Source organism: Enhydra lutris, unplaced genomic scaffold (assembly GCF_002288905.1).
Source record: "Enhydra lutris kenyoni isolate GAN:26980312 unplaced genomic scaffold, ASM228890v2 scaffoldscaffold9, whole genome shotgun sequence".
Lineage (NCBI taxonomy): Eukaryota > Metazoa > Chordata > Mammalia > Carnivora > Mustelidae > Enhydra > Enhydra lutris.
Genome location: NW_019154093.1, coordinates 29,922,195 through 29,940,020, shown reverse-complemented (window position 1 = coordinate 29,940,020; position 17,826 = coordinate 29,922,195). Strand labels below are relative to the sequence as shown.

Sequence of the window (17,826 nt, the reverse complement as noted above, 5' to 3'; positions counted from 1 at the left end):
GTAGATGACTTAAATAGATCCACAGTTTAACTCATTGGTAAAAAAATGAGACTAATTACTTATCTGACAAGTTTATTGCAAAGACTAATTTACACAACATACATGAAAACATAGCACAGCGTCTGGCAGATAGTAAATGCTCAACAGGCATTAGATTTTTTGTCTATCCCTCAGACTCCAGATCCTCGGCCCCTACCTTGTATCCCACGTTCTGGATTCTTAGTAGTCTTCCGGCTTTAAGAAATAAGAACAACCAGAATCTGAGCCTGTGAGATTGGGATGGCTTGGTTTGCTTGACCTGACACCTTGTCAGAGATGGACTGGTATACTCAGTCCATCTTGCAAGACTGTAATGCAGTGAATGGGGGGTATGAACTTGAAATGAAAATATTTATTTTTACTCCACCTCATTCCATAAAGGATTTGATGCAGCTTGAAACCAATGTTAACCATATTAAGTTTATCTACAAGTAGTCTTTTGAAGTAGGAGGAGAGTAAGAAGTAAAATTTAATATCTGCTATTTATATTTCCTTCTTGTTATTGGCGCCCATAACACCATAGTCATTGTAGGTATGCATTTAAATTTAAAAAAAGAGAAAGAGATTTTTTTGTTTGTTTGTTTTTGTTTTTTTTTTTTTTTGAAAGAGATGTTTTTGAGGGAAGGCAAGTGTGTGTGTGCGTGTGTGTGTGTGTGTGTGTGTGTGTGTGTGTGTCAGAAAGAGAGAGAGAGAGAGACTGAGGGAGAGAGAGGAGGGGAGAATCCTATACCTTCTCCTTGGACTGTCTGGACTATGTCATAGCAAAAATACAATCAATGACTCCTTTGATCAATGCAACAGGGTGGTGACAGGTACTTTTAATTCATTGTTGCTGGTGATTATTGACAAGTTGGTAATGATCATGCTGTACTATGTCACTCAGGCTGAGGGCATTAGCATTCTTTAAAGGTCAAAAACAAATTCTTTTAAAATGCATAATTTCTCAGGAACCAGGGAAGCCTCAGAAATGTTTTCAACCAGGTTCACACTACAAAGTAGGGAATATGTGAGACAGTCAGGATTTCAGTTCTTTCCCTGTGTCTCACATTAAAATGATATTTAATTTTTCCTGATTTAAATTCTTGGCTGTCAAACAAACTGCGTGGCGAAATTCTTCCAATGGGTGAATGGAGAAGGGATTCTGAAAGCTATTTATGTCTCTCGGAGGCCTAGGCAGACAGCACAAACCTAAGGCAAATCTGTACCAAATGAAAGCAAAATTATACTTACTCTGTGACACTCTTACAAGCTCAGTCACACTAAAAACACCTGATGTGACAAAACTGTCTTGGAAGCCCAAATGTCCTGGGGAAACAAAAACAAAAGAAAACAGCGTCATAAACAGAAGACATCTGATAACAGAATTCTAAATATTAGTTTCATTGTGATTAAAAAGGGCAATGTCTAATTTCCTACTCTGCTCTATTAAGAGTTGACGTGGGCGGGGACAGTCATCTCGTTACATAGCTGGTTTTCTGGTTTGAATCTGGGGGCTACGGAAAGCTCTGACACAACTGAGTGATTTCTGATATGGCTTTAAAAAAAAAAAAAAAAAAAAAAACCACCAAACAACTCAACAGGAAATCTGAAACAAAAGAAGATTTAAAATAAATGGTTACCTTGGCTGACCTCTGAGACCTTAACAGCTGAGCTGAAAACAGCCTACCTAGGAATCAGCCAGGGTACCCAAATTCCCTAACAGTTTTTCACCATTTTTCTCTAAAGAAACATCTGATCAGGATTAGCTCTCCATCCATTCAAATCAAACAAGATTTAAAGATGTTCTCTTCATTTTCAGAGGCACCACAGGATGAAATCTTGAAAAAGCCAAACCAGAAAAGCCAAGCCCCATGCCTTGAAACATGAAAACAAATTCTTTCGAGCACAGATAAAAATTTAGATTTGTTTTGAGAACAAGAGGGTTTTTTTTTTGTGTGAGTGGGTAGATTGACTCTTCTCTTTTCTTTTTTTTTTTTTTCCTGAGAGAAGATAATAAACCAATGGTTCTACGTGACTATCTCTGAATTTTGCATCTGCTTTATTTTTGCTGGATATAATTAATTCCTTTAATATACCTGCTACTATCTCTCTTATCATTTGTTTTATTTTTATGGTACATTCAGGAACATAAAACTTATAAATAGCAAGGAATACATAGTTTATGATATGCTGTTTCCTTCTCAGCTTCTCAAGTTTTTTGATTCTGAATCTCAGATAGATAAAATCTAGTTGAGACGCATCTCTAGGGTTAGCATAATCACCTCCTTTAAAAGTAGGGCCAAAGGAGGGCGCCTGGGTGGCTTGGTGGGTTACACCTCTGCCTTTGGCTCAGGTCATGATCTCGGGGTCCTGGGATGGAGCCCCGCATTGGGCTCTCTGCTCAGCAGGGAGCCTGTTACCCCCTCTCTCTCTGCCTGCCTCTCTGCCTACTTGTGATTTCTGTCTGTCAAATAAATAAAATCTTTAAAAAAAAAAAAAGTAGGGCCAAAGGGATTTTTTTAAATATAAACTTTCCTTTGAAACAAGAAACATACTTTTAAGAAACGCAAAATCAGAAAATAGGTCTATCTGAATCTATAACAAACAGCCTACAAATAAGATTTATGTTATTGACAAAAAATAGATTTTTCCCAGTACTAAGGGGAGGCAAATTTACCTATGGTATAGTCTAACCCACCAATAGATTCATTAAATGTCACGCACATAAACACATGCAACAAATCACTATGTTTGGGAGACTTACAAAAGTACCCACAAATTATTCTTTTTCTGGTAGCATTAGAATTAAGAAAGGTTTTTTTTTTTTCCAGTTAATTTTTAAACCCAACACAATCTATGATATTTTAGATAAAACAGCTCTAATTTTTAGAACATGCAGTAACTATAAATTGCTTTTTTAAAAAAGGCATTTTATTTATTCATTTGTCAGAGAGAGAGAGAGAGATAGAGCGCGTGAGCGCAAGTGAGCACAAGCAGGGGAGCAAAAGGCTCCCTGCTGAGCAGGGAGCTGGATATGGGACTCGATCCCAGGACTCTGGGATCATGACCTAAGCCAAAGGCAGATCCTTAACCAACAGAGACACCCAGGCATCCCTAAAAATTGCTTTTTAAAGTAAAATGGCAAACTTTCATTTGAAGACGTGCTTCAGAAATTTCACCTGTTCAAACAACCCCCACCCGGGTCTCTGGTTGACTCTAATTTGGTAAGTGCCTAAGATGTTGCCTCTTGGATAGAGACCTGAGAAATAAAAATAAGCAAATAAATAAAAATTCTCTAAAGTGGTACTGGCAAAACCAACTAGAACATCTCTTTTTATTGTGACGTTGACATCACATCAATCCCACAGACTGTAACAAAGGAAATCCAACCACAACATACATTAAGTTTGACTTAAAACACATCTAGTGAGAGCAAGGAAATGCACATTGAATGGGAGACTTGGGCCGATTTCCAACTCTTATTCATTGCTGTCTGCAGTCTTGCTTGTGGGCTGACACTTGCTTCGGTTCCAACCTTTGACATTCCTTACTTTAAGGACAACTTCACAAGAATTTCTATACAGAGTGGACGGGAACACATGTACTTCAATCTCGCCACCAAAAAAGCAAGCACTGTGTTTTGAAAACTAAGTTTAGCATGGCACAAAGACTCATGAGGGGGAAACACTGCGCACATTCACTCCAATATCTCCTCTGGATTGCCTCTTCTCGTGTGTCCACCTTCTAGTGGCGTCTCCAGGGTTTGTGCTCAAGGGCACAGATTTCCTAGTTACTTCCTCTGCTTCTATGATCAGTTACCAGTCTTGACTCTAACGTTTGTGAAAACTACAATAATGTTTGTTTCATTCACCACTGTATTTAATGGCTGGGACAAAGCAGTTAGTAAGAGAATATTTGTTGAATGAGTGGATGGATGATGCTATAGGCCAATGACTCTCAAATCTTTGTCTTTTGCCAAGAGTGCTCTCAAAATATTTATTGGATATTTCTACCCAGTTAGCCATGGGAATCCTCACACCCAATGTGTCCAATGCCAAGCTCATTTTCTTCTCCTCCCCAAACCTGTTTTGATGCTATGGAATTCCCTCTTTCAGTGAGCCATCCACGACCAGCTTGTTTTCTATGTTTTGGTGCCATCCTTAACTCCTGATTCTTACAAAAACCCACATCCAACCAATCTTGACTCCAAGTGTATCTCCATTCCCCCTCCCTGCCTTCTCTCCTCAAGTCTGTGGCTCAGACTCTTCCTAATTCTCGCCAGACTGGCCATGTTCTCGATTGTCAGTCCTGGCTTCTCAGTTCACTGTCTACTCTATGGCCAGAGCTGTCTCACTAACAGGCAAATCTGAGGGCTCATTCGTTTATTCAACAAATATTTACTGAGCCCCTACCATGAGCCAGGCATTGTGCTAGGGGTTCAAGATACAGTCTCTACATTCAGGAAATTTACAGTCTAGGATTAGAAATAGCTGACAACATAAAACAAATGAATTATCTTAAAAATTATAAATGGTATAAATGAAATGAAGAAAATAATTAGGAAACACTTTAGAAAGGGTGGTTAGTGAAGGTGTCCCTTAAGAGTTGACATCTGAAAGATACTAAGGAGAGAGCTAGGAGAAGAAAGGGAAATAACTCTTCATGTAGTGGAATTAGCATATGCAAAGGCACCTGGGTAGGAAAGAATGAGATGCTGGAGAATCTGAGAGAAATCCAATGTGTTCAGAGTTCACTGCCCTGTCAGAAATCTTGCAAGAGCCCCATAGACAGCTTGGGGAATAGTACAAATTCCATCACATGGCATACCACCTTGATGTAGCCTCTATTTTCCTCTCTATCTCATTTTTTTTTTTAAAGAGTTTATTTATTTGTCAGAGAAAGAGAGAGAGCACAAACAGGGGGAGAGGCAGGCAGAGGGAGAAACAGGCTCCCCACTGAGCAAGGAGTCCAGTGCAGGACTCGATCTTAGGACCCTGAAGTCAGACCCAAGCTGAAGGCAGATGGCCAACTGACTGAGCCACCCAAGCATTCCTGCTCATATATATGTGTATATATATATATATATATATATATATATATATATTTTTTTTTTAATCTCTTTCCTCTCTCTTTCTCTCTGGCCCTACCCCATGGGACTAAGGGAATACTTGCTTCACCATGGTCCTGGTTCTCTCCTCTCTCCACACTGTTCCCTCTTCCTGGAATGTCTCTATCCTTCTGGCTCTTCGCTTGGCCAACCTCCTACTTGTCCTTTAGGACTCAGCTTTGCTGTCATTCAATCAAAAGTCTTCTCTGGTTGCCTGCACTCTTTGCAAAGACTCCTTTTCTCTTTTCTCAACACTGACCAGGTATACAGAGTATACTTCTAATCTAGGACCCAGCACTGTAATTCTGTCTTTTTCTCACATTAGACTGTGGGCCTTTTGAGAAAGAACATCTTCTGTGCCTCCAGGTCTTAACACAGTGCCTGGTCTGCAGTAAGCACTCCAGGGGTGTCTGTAAGGGAACACAACCCAATTTGGGCTCAAGGATGTTTATTTTTCTTTTTATAGAAATGTTGACAGAACTTTATTTTTGTCTCTCTCTCTCTCATCTCTAGCAATATAGTTTGAACTAAAATGGAGCCAATGTACATCTGAAAACTATTAAAGTGAACAATCCCAATAGTCCCTCCAGATTAAACAAGACAAGGACCGAAGAGACAATCCGTTTAGAATGCAGCTTCCAATCAAGAAGGTGACATCAGGGGCACCTGGGTGGCTCAGTGGGTTGAGCCTCTCTCTTCAGTTTGGGTTGTGATCTCAGGGTCCTGGGATTGAGCCCCACGGCGTGCTCTCTGCTCAGCAGGGAGCCTCCCCCCACCCCCCGCCTGCCTCTCTGCCTACTTGTGATCTCTGTCTGTCAAAAAAATAAACAAAATCTTTAAAAAAAAAAAAAAAAAAAGAAGAAGGTGACATCGTGTTCTCTGATGAGAAATGCCTGAGGGGTTGTCCTATTGTTGTAACTGTGGTTCAAACGTTGGGGAACTGAGTTAAAACAGAATTAAAGGGCAGCATAATTTAATGGGCAAAAGGGGCCAAAAAAACCCCAAAGAGTCCAGTCCCAAGCTTAAACTAGGACCTTCTGTGATCCCGAGAAAATCTCTGTAAAAAGTCATGATTGGATCCTCCTTGTCCTCTGGGCAACCTGCTCCCTCAGGCTGATTTTAATAGAATGTGTGTAATTTAGAAGGTAAACTATATGTGACTGTACAATAATTAGAAAAATTAGGGGCGCCTGGGTGGCTCAGTGGGTTAAGCCGCTGCCTTCGGCTCAGGTCATGATCTCAGGGTCCTGGGATCGAGTCCCGCATCAGGCTCTCTGCTCAGCAGGGAGCCTGCTTCCCTCTCTCTCTCTCTCTCTCTGCCTGCCTCTCTGTCTACTTGTGATCTCTGTCAAATAAATAAATAAAAAAAAATCTTTAAAAAAAAATAATTAGAAAAATTAAAATAAAAAGTAGAATGGTTTCACAAGTCCTGATGTGGCCATCTCAGCTGTAATATGTCCCCAGGGAAAGGTACATGTAAACATTCCATGTAACTTTAAGGGACTATGAAACTGGCTTGTTCCTTCAACAATTATTTGGAAACCCAGTGGTGAACTCTAGAGGAAGAAAGCAATGAGAAATGAAACTTGAGAAATGATGGAAAAAGTGACACGTCTAATGTAATTACTAAGCAAACTTGAGCAGATTAATATTTCATTCTCGCTAACACAAACCAAATCATAAAAATGACTTTCAGGGAAATAACACTAATCTGGGTGTTCTACTTTATTGCAAGATGAGAGAAAAATGGAAAAGAAAATAGAAAGGTCAATTTCAGTAATTCTGAACTTCGATGTTCACATTAAAAGATCCACAGTTGGAAAGCTGATTAAACGTCTCTGAAAGGTCCCAAGATTTATATTTTGAATACAGCCTCTCAGAAATGAGTGAAAAACAGACTTTCTTGTTAAGTAGGCCTTAGCTGAAAACCCAGATTTCACAGAGATCTCTCTCTCTCTCTCTCTCCAGTTCTGAACTACTTCAGGAGCAACTGCATCATAGCTCAAAAGGAGGAGCAGATCCTTTCCTGTTTAATAGAAAATGGCTAGAAAAGTTCCTTCATTGAATTTGTATTCAATGAATTGCCAATTAGAGTACAGATTTCAATACCTGCGAGTCCGTCGTACTCACAGTGGGGAGATGAGGCTTTCTAAGAGAGGCAGAAATATAAAAAGCCAAATTCTTTTATGGGTGGTTAGGAAAAGCAGTTCTCTTTACCTCAATGATATCAGCAGTTATTATGGAAAATGCCATTATATGGGAACCCAATCTCATCTCACAAAGGGACTGAACATCTATCTACCTCTTAACAAGCAGACAAGAAAAAAAAAAGTTCGATTTCCAGAGAGACAGGTAACCTTGCAGAGGTGTTCAGAGGTCGAGGGGAAGTAATAGCTCGGAACAAACCATCCAGAGGGTTGGCCTTGAGAGGAAGCTGGAGTGTCCATGGAGCAGAGAACATGTGAGAGGAGGCACACTGACACACTGGATGGTATTTTTGTTTGTCTTTTTGGGACAGCCAAGGAGTCTCAGCTCTAAATGATTAAATCTCATCTGGTTCATGTAACAAACTGCAACACACAGGTCATTTCGTCAAAAAGAATGCATCTCGATCCTATTCTCTCCTTGGCAAATACGGTTCCATTACCAGGACAAGCCAAGTTAATGACCAGGCCTTTCCATGCTGGTGCATCTGGGTGACTCAAAAGGAAAAGGGGCCCCTTGTTCTCGTATACTTATATTCCACAAGCCCTGGAACCTGCTGTGATGTGCAGGCCCCATGCTAAGTCCTGCGGACGCTGCTCTCCCAGAATTTACATGCTCATCCTTCTAAAGAAAAGTCTACCCTAACCGCACCGCTCCTCCCTGGAACTTTAATTTCTCCTCGCGCAAACTCCCCACTGGCGGATGTGGCCCCGGAGGAAAGGGAATGTGGCTCCTTCGCCTTTCCCTTTCCCCACAGTCAACACGTTAGGTGCGCTCAGTCAATACTGCTGAGCAGAACTTCTCGTCTACCTCTTTCTACCTGATGTGGGAGTTCTTTATCTGTCTTAGCTCTGCCCCCCTACAACACACCTGGCAAGGGCACGGTTGTATCTCACGATCTTACACTGTCCAGAGCCTAGCACAATCACTTGGTCTATGTGTGTAATAAATATCTGTTTAGTGATCTAGATGAGTGACTTGAGATCCACGGGATTTAGTAGACTTCTACAGCACGATGGGAACGAATATTAGTTTACCTCCAGGAATGCTTTACTTCCGTCATTTTAATTTGGAATATCTTGGAAAACAGGTTTTTAAAAGACGGGGTGGGGCGCCTGGGTGGCTCAGTGGGTTAAAGCCTCTGCCTTCGGCTCAGGTCATGATCTCAGGGTCCTGGGATGGAGCCCCGCATTGGGCTCTCTGCTCAGCGGGGAGCCTGCTTCCCCCCCTCTCTCTGCCTGCCTCTCTGCCTACTTGTGATCTCTCTCTCTTTCAAATAAATAAATCAAAACTTAAAAAAAAAAAAAAAAGATGGGGTGGCCCATTAAGCCCACATTCTAAAATTTTGGTCCCATTTTTCATGACTATACATTGACTATTTACTCTGTCACTCATTGACAATGAGATAGCATGTGTTTTTAGAATAATTCCTACTATTACAGCAAATGCCCAAAATTCCGGCAGCTACTAAAAAGAATGCAGTAGCAATAAAAATAACATAGATGTTCCATCCGTGTGATTAATCTTAACCATAGTGGAGTTTCATTCGGTAGTCTGCTTACAGTAAACATTAAAAGACTGACATACGTTGCTGGACTGGCAATGAATGAGGCTATAATACTTCTGTATCTAGAAAGTTGAGTCTGAGAATCTGTCAAACCAAGAAATGATATTTGTCAACCAATAATATGAAAGAGGTGTTTTGAGATTCTCAGATGAAAAGGGTTGTTACAAATGCATTTCTACTATGGTTATGAGTGTCATCCTGGATTCTCACAACACATCAAGGAATGGTGTCTAGTATGGGAATAATGTAGTCTTAGCTGAAAAGGAGGATAAGTCAAGAAGAGCTTTTAGAAGTATGTGTCATGGGACTTATGACCTGTTGATTCCTTCTTTTTGTTGCCCCTAATTTCCCTGCCCAGCTCAGGTATTTATTATTGAATACAGGCACCTAATCTGTGTTTGTAGTTTGTCTTGCCATATCCATAAAGTCAACATTTGGTTTACTGCTTTCATTCATCAAATGTTTATTGGACGCCTCTTATGTGGCAAGCACAGTCCTAGGCCCTGGGGATTTGGCAAAAAAATTGTGCAAAGTCTTTACTGCTGCGGGGGAAGGGGGGCAAGACATTCCCAGTTAAGAAAGATGTTTACACCAAGATTTCCGGTAATGTATTTATCTAAAATTGGGTCTTTTTATAAGACCTTTCTAGGAAAAACTACAGTGGAGACTACAGCAATGTCCTGTGCCAACTCTACTGGTTGTCCATACGTATTCATGATTGGCAGCTACAGACCAGAATTCCCAGCCTCTTTCAGGAGTGAATGGAAGTGCTGCGATCAACTTTCACCCAACCTGCCTGAAAAGAAATTCCTGCCTTAGGCATCCTTCTTCCTCTTTATATGGACTAAAACAGTTTCGACCTTGAAGACAAAGACAGTGCCCACGGGATGGCAGAGCAAGAGGACAGAGGGAGCGTGGGACCCTGAATGACAGTGGAAAGAAGAACCACCTGGCCAACTTAGCCTGCTCATCTGTAAGAGTTATCAAAAAGAAAGAGATCTTAGTGTACTTAAACCACTGTATTTTTTCTGTCTCTTTGTTATAGTAGCCTACTACTTACCTTAACCAACATAAGAGCCAACCTTTCTCTTTAGAATCTAAGATGTCACAAATTAGTAGTCCACAGACCAATTGTAGTCGGCCAACATATTTTGCTTAGCTGGCAAGGTACTAATTTTTTTTTTAAACATATGGATGTTTTTAAACTGGACATGAGCTAAAAAATGTGCCACACTCCCTAGTACTCTTTATTATATTTCATTTATGTAATGATCTATAAGACCCCGGTAGGCACATAAATCTGTGATGCCTGCTAGGCATTTTCTCTCCACGTTAATCTACCAGCATGGTAGGGAGAAAATGGATGGATGGTCGGTGTCTTTTGTCTGATAAAAAAAAAGCCAAGAGTATTTCATGATTTCTTTAAGTTTAGACTTCTTTGCTAGGTATTTAAAGCCCTTCAAAGTCTGTCCTCTAGTACACCTTTCCAGAGTTCAAGGTATATTTCCAATACTACCTAAATATATACATTATATGTGACAGCCAAGAGGTCCCACTTGCTCTTCTCCAAATTTTGATATGCTCTCTCCTCCACATTAGAATTCGTATCAGTTCTTCCCAAAATGTGTTATGTAAATAGTCCCCCCAAATGCCCCACAACAAACAAACAAAAACAAAGATAAAAATATATGTAAAATAAATTAGAAAACACCATCACACCCACCCTTGGAGAATGACAAGAAATATTTATATGTTAAAGCCTCTGAGAGTTCCTGCAACAAATAGAGTTTCTTAATATTTTTTTTTAATTTTTTAAATATTTATTTGAGAGAAGGCATGAGAGGGAGCATGAGAGAGAGCAAGAGAGAGAGAGAGACTGCGAGCACACAAGAAGCAGGCTCTCCGCTGAGCAGGGAATCCAACGCAGGGCTCCATCCCACGACCTGAGCTGAAGACAGACGCTTAACCAACTGAACCACCAGGCACCCCAAAGTTTCTTACTATTATTTAACTCATGATTTCCTAAATAACTCGACAATGATGCCCTCTGTTTTTGGCACATATCCTTCTTCAGATAGATTGTTCTGCTCCTTTTCCTATTTTCCCTATTTGGTTTACATGAGAATGTGCTGAGGGGAAAGTAGAATCTGAACCCTTCAAGGTAATTCACACTTTCATGGAAGGCCCAAGGGCATTCCACATCTTTACTTGCAATCATTCTAACACATGTACATTAGGAAAACGGATCAAGCCAGTAACAGGTGTTGTAAAGGTAGGCTACCTATCTGAAAAATTTGTCCCCAGAACCTCTCTAGTATCAATTTTCATCAAAAGTGTAGCTTTCCTTCATCCAGCATTTATGTGTTTGGCACTATGTTATGCACTTTAGACATATTAGCTCTAATTCCTGCTGCAACTCTGTGGTTGGCAATAGCCTGATTTTGTAGACAAGTAAGCTTACACTCAGAGAGGTTAAGTGACTTGCTGAAGGTCACACAGCTAGTGGCAGAATTTAGGATTAGAACATAGGTTCGTTTAGTTCTCTTTATATAATAAATGTTATTGCATGTTTATCCATCATATATAATACCAGAGACTTGATTTATTCAGTCTAACCCAAAGACCTTATCACATCTTTTCACCAAGTCCTGCACTTAATAAGGGAAGAGTAGTATTTCATTAAATTAAATTTGATTGCTCAATGACTTTACATAAAGAGGGTTTATGAGTTTGAGTTACAAGGATTAAGCACTTAATTAAAGGATGATGTCTAAAAGATAGCAAAACATCTAAATAAAAAGTGAAAAACGATTTTTACTTCTTTGCATGTTTAAAAACACTGAATGCACGACAATATGGAATGAATTGGAAGCTAAGAGGTCTTAAAGTTCATCTAGTAACACACTAATCATCATTGTGTTGTAACAAAGGATTTTAATAAAGTAATGAAGCTTGATTTACAAAATAACCATTCCTTTAATATGCTTGCCTTCCTGTAACTTCTCTTCTTTACCTCAATTTTACCCTCTGGAACAGGTCAGAATAAATCTAATCTCTCTTTGCTACATTTCAAGTATTCGAAGATAGTCCCTCAGCCCCTAATTTTTTCTCCTCTAGGCTAAATATCCTTTCTTTCATAGTTCTGTCCTGTCAACGAAGTAATTTCCCCACTGTCTCTAAACATATAGAATCATACATTTATAAGGGCTCACATAAGCAGAAATAGACACTTTGCAAGTGGACCCAATTACAAATTAGTTTTGTGTCCAAGAATACAGAAACACTTGCTTCACAGAATGTTTTTTTTTTGAAGCACTATAAAAAAACTTAAAAAAAAAAGAAAGAAAATTTTGCTTCATGTTAGTGAAAGTAAATTCCAGTATCACTAGCATAATAAAATTAGTATTTTATAAATATTTTAAGATGAATTTTGTTGTTTTTTAATGGACTTAGGAATACTTTTTTAAGGGATTTTTTAAATTAACCTGATTTTTAACTAACGGGGTTTTTAAGCACCTTGTTTTTATGTTCTGAATCAAAGTTTTCTCTAAACTTGGACAGTAATAACTGGTCATCTACAAATAGATCACACTACTTGTAACAGCTTCAGTTTCTATTTATGAACTCTTACACATACTGGAGAAAAAAATAAGGAAATTTATTCTCCGAATACATCAGAAACCGATTACCTTAATTCAAACAGACGTGAAACTGGATCACCCGAAGGCCACCCTGGATTATGGATGTAAAACAGCAAAAAAAACCTTAATGTGCACTGTCCTGTTCTTCGTTTTTAGGTTTAATTCACCTGGCTCTGAAACATTAAGGAGAGTCCTGCTTGCTAAACCACCTGAGGACACATGCAATGACAAGGAAAGAAGATGACCAGGGGCCATGTGCTAATTTTAAGACACTGATGTTGGTTCGCCAAGCGTGGAAAGGAAATCATCGAGGAGTTGAAGCAATGCATTCTAAAAGAATCCTTGCATTCCTTGCCCAAGACGACAAAAAGCGAAAGAAAACTACAAACAGGTAGATGTCATTTTCCAAATACATAATAAAACTAGTTAATGTTTAGAACCACAAAATACAAAGAGCTTTCATCTTTTTAAAAGCCATTTGCTTCAATGCAATTCTTGTTCTCTTATCCGACAATTACTTAATTACCAATGCCATAATTCGCAGCGTTTATTAAATTATAGACTCTATATTATACATTTCTGCAGATACTACAGCATGCCACAAATCATGTGGGCCACTATACTTTGAAGTTTGCTGGCTTAGCACAAACACAAAGTATTTTAGAAGTACCAGAAAATTCTTTGTGAATATAACAGAATGAATTACACTGTTCAGGCCATGTCATGTTAGCACAATGGAGAAACACTTTTAAGACTTTAAAGTCATGTAATACAATTCTAGGCTGGATTTTTCTTGTTAAAAAAAGTAGAATGGGAGTGATTGGAAGAGAAAAGGGCCAATATTTGACAACAGAAATCAGCATAACCTTTTAACTGCAGCAGCCATGGGTGACTGCCCTTTGACCTTGAAAGATTATGTGGGATTTCAATGACAACAGCTGGAAGTGAGCATGTGTGAATAGAGAACACAGATCTGAGGCCTGATACAAAAGACTGCACAATCTCTGCCCAGATCGGAGTGCTGATTAGAAATTGTTTCCTGGTCCTGGCTTAATAGGGTGTGATAATGAAAGTTGGGTTTTTTTTTTTTTCCCTTTTAATTCTTCCAGCAAGAAATCATAGGTAGATTTCTTCCATAGCCACTATCCCCTTCAGCCCCTCCAATCTTCTGGGCTTTCATATGTTAACAGATCCATCCTTAAAAACCAAACTTTGTTTTACAACCTACTCTTCACAGGCAAAACTTCAACTTCTTGAGTTCCTCTCCTGAGTTGCAAAATCACTTCGGTGGCATTTCACACCCGGTATGATTATTTTTTTGCTTAAGGACGTGTCATACACAGACACACACGTGCACACACACACACACACACACACACACACACACACACACACAAATTTAAATGAGAGCTCAGTGAGAGTGGGAACTGTCTCTCTCATCTTTTTAATTCTACCATTTGCAGGGCGCATACCACATGGTGGGTCCGCACCCCATGTAGGACAAATAGGCATAGAGATGAAATACTGATTCTTATCCACTCATTCTTTTTGTTCCTCTTGAGAGGCACAGGGAGACTCTTACACGCACATTTAATAATTTCAGCTTTTTCATCATCCGGTCTCATATATTCATTAGCAATTTTTTTAGGGAAGACGACAGGTGTGTTTCCCCAACAAGAGCCTATGAGGAGGTAAGTTAATTATTTCCTTTCGCAGATAAGGTAACTCAACCCAGTGGCTAGAGAGATTTGACTGCTTGCTGAACGTGGCCATTTCAATCCAAAAGACTCTCAATGAATGACATTCATTGAGCTGACATGCACCTACACGGACACAGATGCAATCTCCAATTCTTACGTACAATACTCATTACTTGCTGACATTGCTCTTGAAACCACCAGGATGATGCCACATGATTACTAAAAGGACACCGGGTTATGACTCATAGGCGTTGTTTTGGTTTTATCATACACGCTGTCTGAACTTCTATTGCTCCAGATTTTGCTAACTCCTCTAGCTCTGGATTTTGCTAACTACTCTAGTTTCTGTATCAAATTAGCAACTCCTTGGCTTCAGTAGGAGGTGGCCTTTCTTTTAAATGCAAATAACACCTTGAGTCAGGCAGAAAACCAACCTGGCTGCGTGGTGTGGGACAAACAGAGGCTGGTGAAAACTGGCTTCCAAATCAGACAGGGGTTGTCTACTCACATCCTTCTATAGCAACTTTAGATGTTATTCCAAACAAGCCATGGGACAGATTGTTTTTCAGAACAGACCAAATCCATTTGCCGTTTCAAAATTCTATAAACAGAGTATTAAGGAATTCAATTCCCACAGCAACTATATGAGCGCTGGCTCTGGCTTTACGGGAGTTTCTGCCAAGCTGAGATATTTGTAGAACTATTGGTTTAGGGTGTCCTTTGCAACTCTGAGCAGAAGGGACCACGGCTTGTGATCTCAGTTCACTTTAAGGACTGGGTCTTGCTGGTGACAGGTATACATGATAAATGTTCCAGAAGGCTGACCTAATTTCCGTTGAAGTGAGTGTTTTGCTAAGAACATTCCCTCAAAGTGTCAGCTTGCAACCAAGGATTCAGCCTGCCAGTGTCCATTCTTTTCAGCGAGTTATTACCGTTGCTTATGAAAGTTTGCTCAAAATGAAGCTACTTCTGCCTCACTGAGCAAGCTTCTTTAGACTCATATTGAACTTAAATAAGTTACATATCTAATTTTAAAATAAGAAATTCTCAAACACATTCAGTTTCATAGTTTTTAGTCATTTGTGATCAGAAAAAACAAACACTCTAGGCTTAGTACAAATCGAGGCAAACCGGCAATGTATTTCTTTTATCTTACAAAGGAATTAGTATCTCTACATGTTCATTTATCTTGTCCTTCAAAAATTATATTTGCAAGGTATTGTTTACATACAATATAGCAGGAGGGACAGTAGTAAGGAAATTAGGGACCTAGATATCTTAAGTCTCAGTTTTCTCATCTGTAAAATGGCACTGATGATTGCATGTATCCCAAGTTTGTTAGGAATAATGAGATGACACACTTAGAATGCTTAGCAAAGAACCTAAGACACAGAATGTGTTAAAAAAAAATGTAGCTACTCTTACAAATAACAAATATATTCTTCATATCTTAGATCTTGAATTCTGCAGGAAACCTTAAGAAGAAATAGGAGGTAGAAATAACTACGTTCTTCTGACATGGAGTAGCCAATAATGTAACTGTTCACAGAGAAGTTGTGTAGATAAATAACAAAAGTTGATAACACAATTTTGAGCATATTTTTGAGTAAAAATAAAAGTATTTTCTAAAGCAAGTAACACAAATTAAAAACAAGTCCTCTGGCATTTCTTAGATTTTTCTAAAGTGAGCTGTAACAGTACTTAAGATCCATTATTTTAATAGAGTTAAATTTTAGAAATCAAGTTCTATATTTATTTACAAATATGTTTATAAAAACACAATTATTTATAATTCACAACATAATTTTAAATATACATCTATTCTTTAATTCTACATCTACCTGGGCCAAGCATCAGCCTATAGATGGAGACACAAATTTTGGCCTTATATTTTTGCGTTAATAACTATAGATACTCAACCTAGGTCAATCTGTTTTTCAGCAGATCAAGTTTTACCTCATTTCTCAATAAACAATGTACAGGCATATTTAGAGAAAGGGGAAATTTAAAAATGGCAGGGTTTTTTTGTTTGTGGGTTTTTTTGTTTGTTTGTTTTGGGCCTTTATTAGTCAAAGAATTTTGTGTGCTAAAAAATCTTATTCGCAACTAAATGCATGCTGCTTCTTCTAGAAAATAGATATTTAGAGGTCTGATTTTGTTTTTCAGTATTTTTCAAATGAAAACTATTTAAATTTTTTTAAATGTGAAAATATTTGGGGTGGTATAAAAAACACAACATAAGCAATATTAACATTAAATATAGAAACACCTCCTTGAAATGAACTACTCTCGAGTCCGGAGCCTCCCCATTTTAGCTCCTTGCTTCGATATAAACGGAGAGCCATCAGCAAACATCATGAAAGAAAGGGTCTTGATTCCTTACTGCTTTAAATCAATGCTAAAAGAATTTGCCCTTTTAGGCAGAAGAATGATCGACATGTTTCACTTTACTGACTTTGATCACTGAAGCCCTTTATGGTGCAGGCCATTTCTTTCAGTTTAGGGAACAGAATCTTTGTTTGACTCACAGAATGGACCAAGTACATCTTACACTCAGCTTTAGCTAACTCAGAGCACTGGAGTTCTCGGAATTTCTTCTGTGTTTCTCAACAGAGTCATCAGCATTTTGAGGGGGGACTCCTTCCTGTGCTCAGACCTCCCCTGTACGCTGTAGGCCACTCAGCATCCCTGGTCTCCAACCACTGACTGTCAGCAAGATCCTCTCCTTGTCCAATAGCGTCCTCACACATTCTGAACACCCCTCCAGAAGGGGTCCCTTGGTGAAAAACACGTTAGAGTAGAACACTGTCTTATGGATCTCCTTAGGTATTTAATACCACGCAATTCTGCCCACAACTGAACTGGCTTATTGTCTCTATAATTAGAATACAAACTCTTACAAGCTGGATTATTACAATTCTTTCTAAATTCCTACTCGGCCCCAGTCATGCCCTCTGTCTTTCACTCTTACCCAAGTATCAAGTTCAGATATTACAACTAGATGTTGATGTTTAAAAAGTTAATTCTATTTGAACTACTCTATGTTTGGTTTTGTTTGAAGGAGGGGGGAGCGGGACTCATGCATATATGTCTATGGTCCATAAAAACAAAATACACATTTTGGACTTTCTGAAAGAGTCTTGGTTTCCAGTATTGGCCCATCAGTCTGTATACGTACGTGAACATGTTGGCCTCTTGTTGCTGAGAAGATATGTTCCCTGTCAATAAACTCTCGGGACTCACGTAAATAGTATTTTGTTTTTTCACAACATTATCGTGGATCTAAAGGTCCACAGTCTAGGCAGAAGTAGAAAATAACATGGATATCTTGAAAGGAAATATCCATTCTGCTCTCTGCTCTCATTGAAAGGACGGAGGTGAAATAAGAAAAGACTCAGGGCCCACACGACCCAGGTCCTTATTGCCAAAACCAGACCAACAACACTCCAAAAATAAACAGGAAACAAAACTAAGCAACAAGAGGCAGCACACTGTCAACCAACCAGGAATTCAAATGAATGCCTTTGTCTCAACTGCTTGTTCAGAAGGAGGGCCGCTCCTCCCGCTCTCATTTTTTTTTCCCCTCTA

The 17,826-nt window shown here is 39.1% G+C and overlaps 1 protein-coding gene across 3 annotated transcripts in view; it reads right to left on the bottom strand.

Moving 5' to 3' along the window:
• LOC111143037 (nuclear factor I A) overlaps positions 1–17,826 on the bottom strand; it is a 357,887-nt gene that overhangs the window by 119,447 nt on the left and 220,614 nt on the right. For all 3 annotated transcript variants that reach the window (XM_022496466.1, XM_022496467.1, XM_022496468.1), the window contains exon 4: positions 1,270–1,344. In XM_022496466.1, the coding sequence (XP_022352174.1) occupies positions 1,270–1,344 (75 nt within the window). The remainder of the gene's footprint in view (positions 1–1,269; positions 1,345–17,826) is intronic.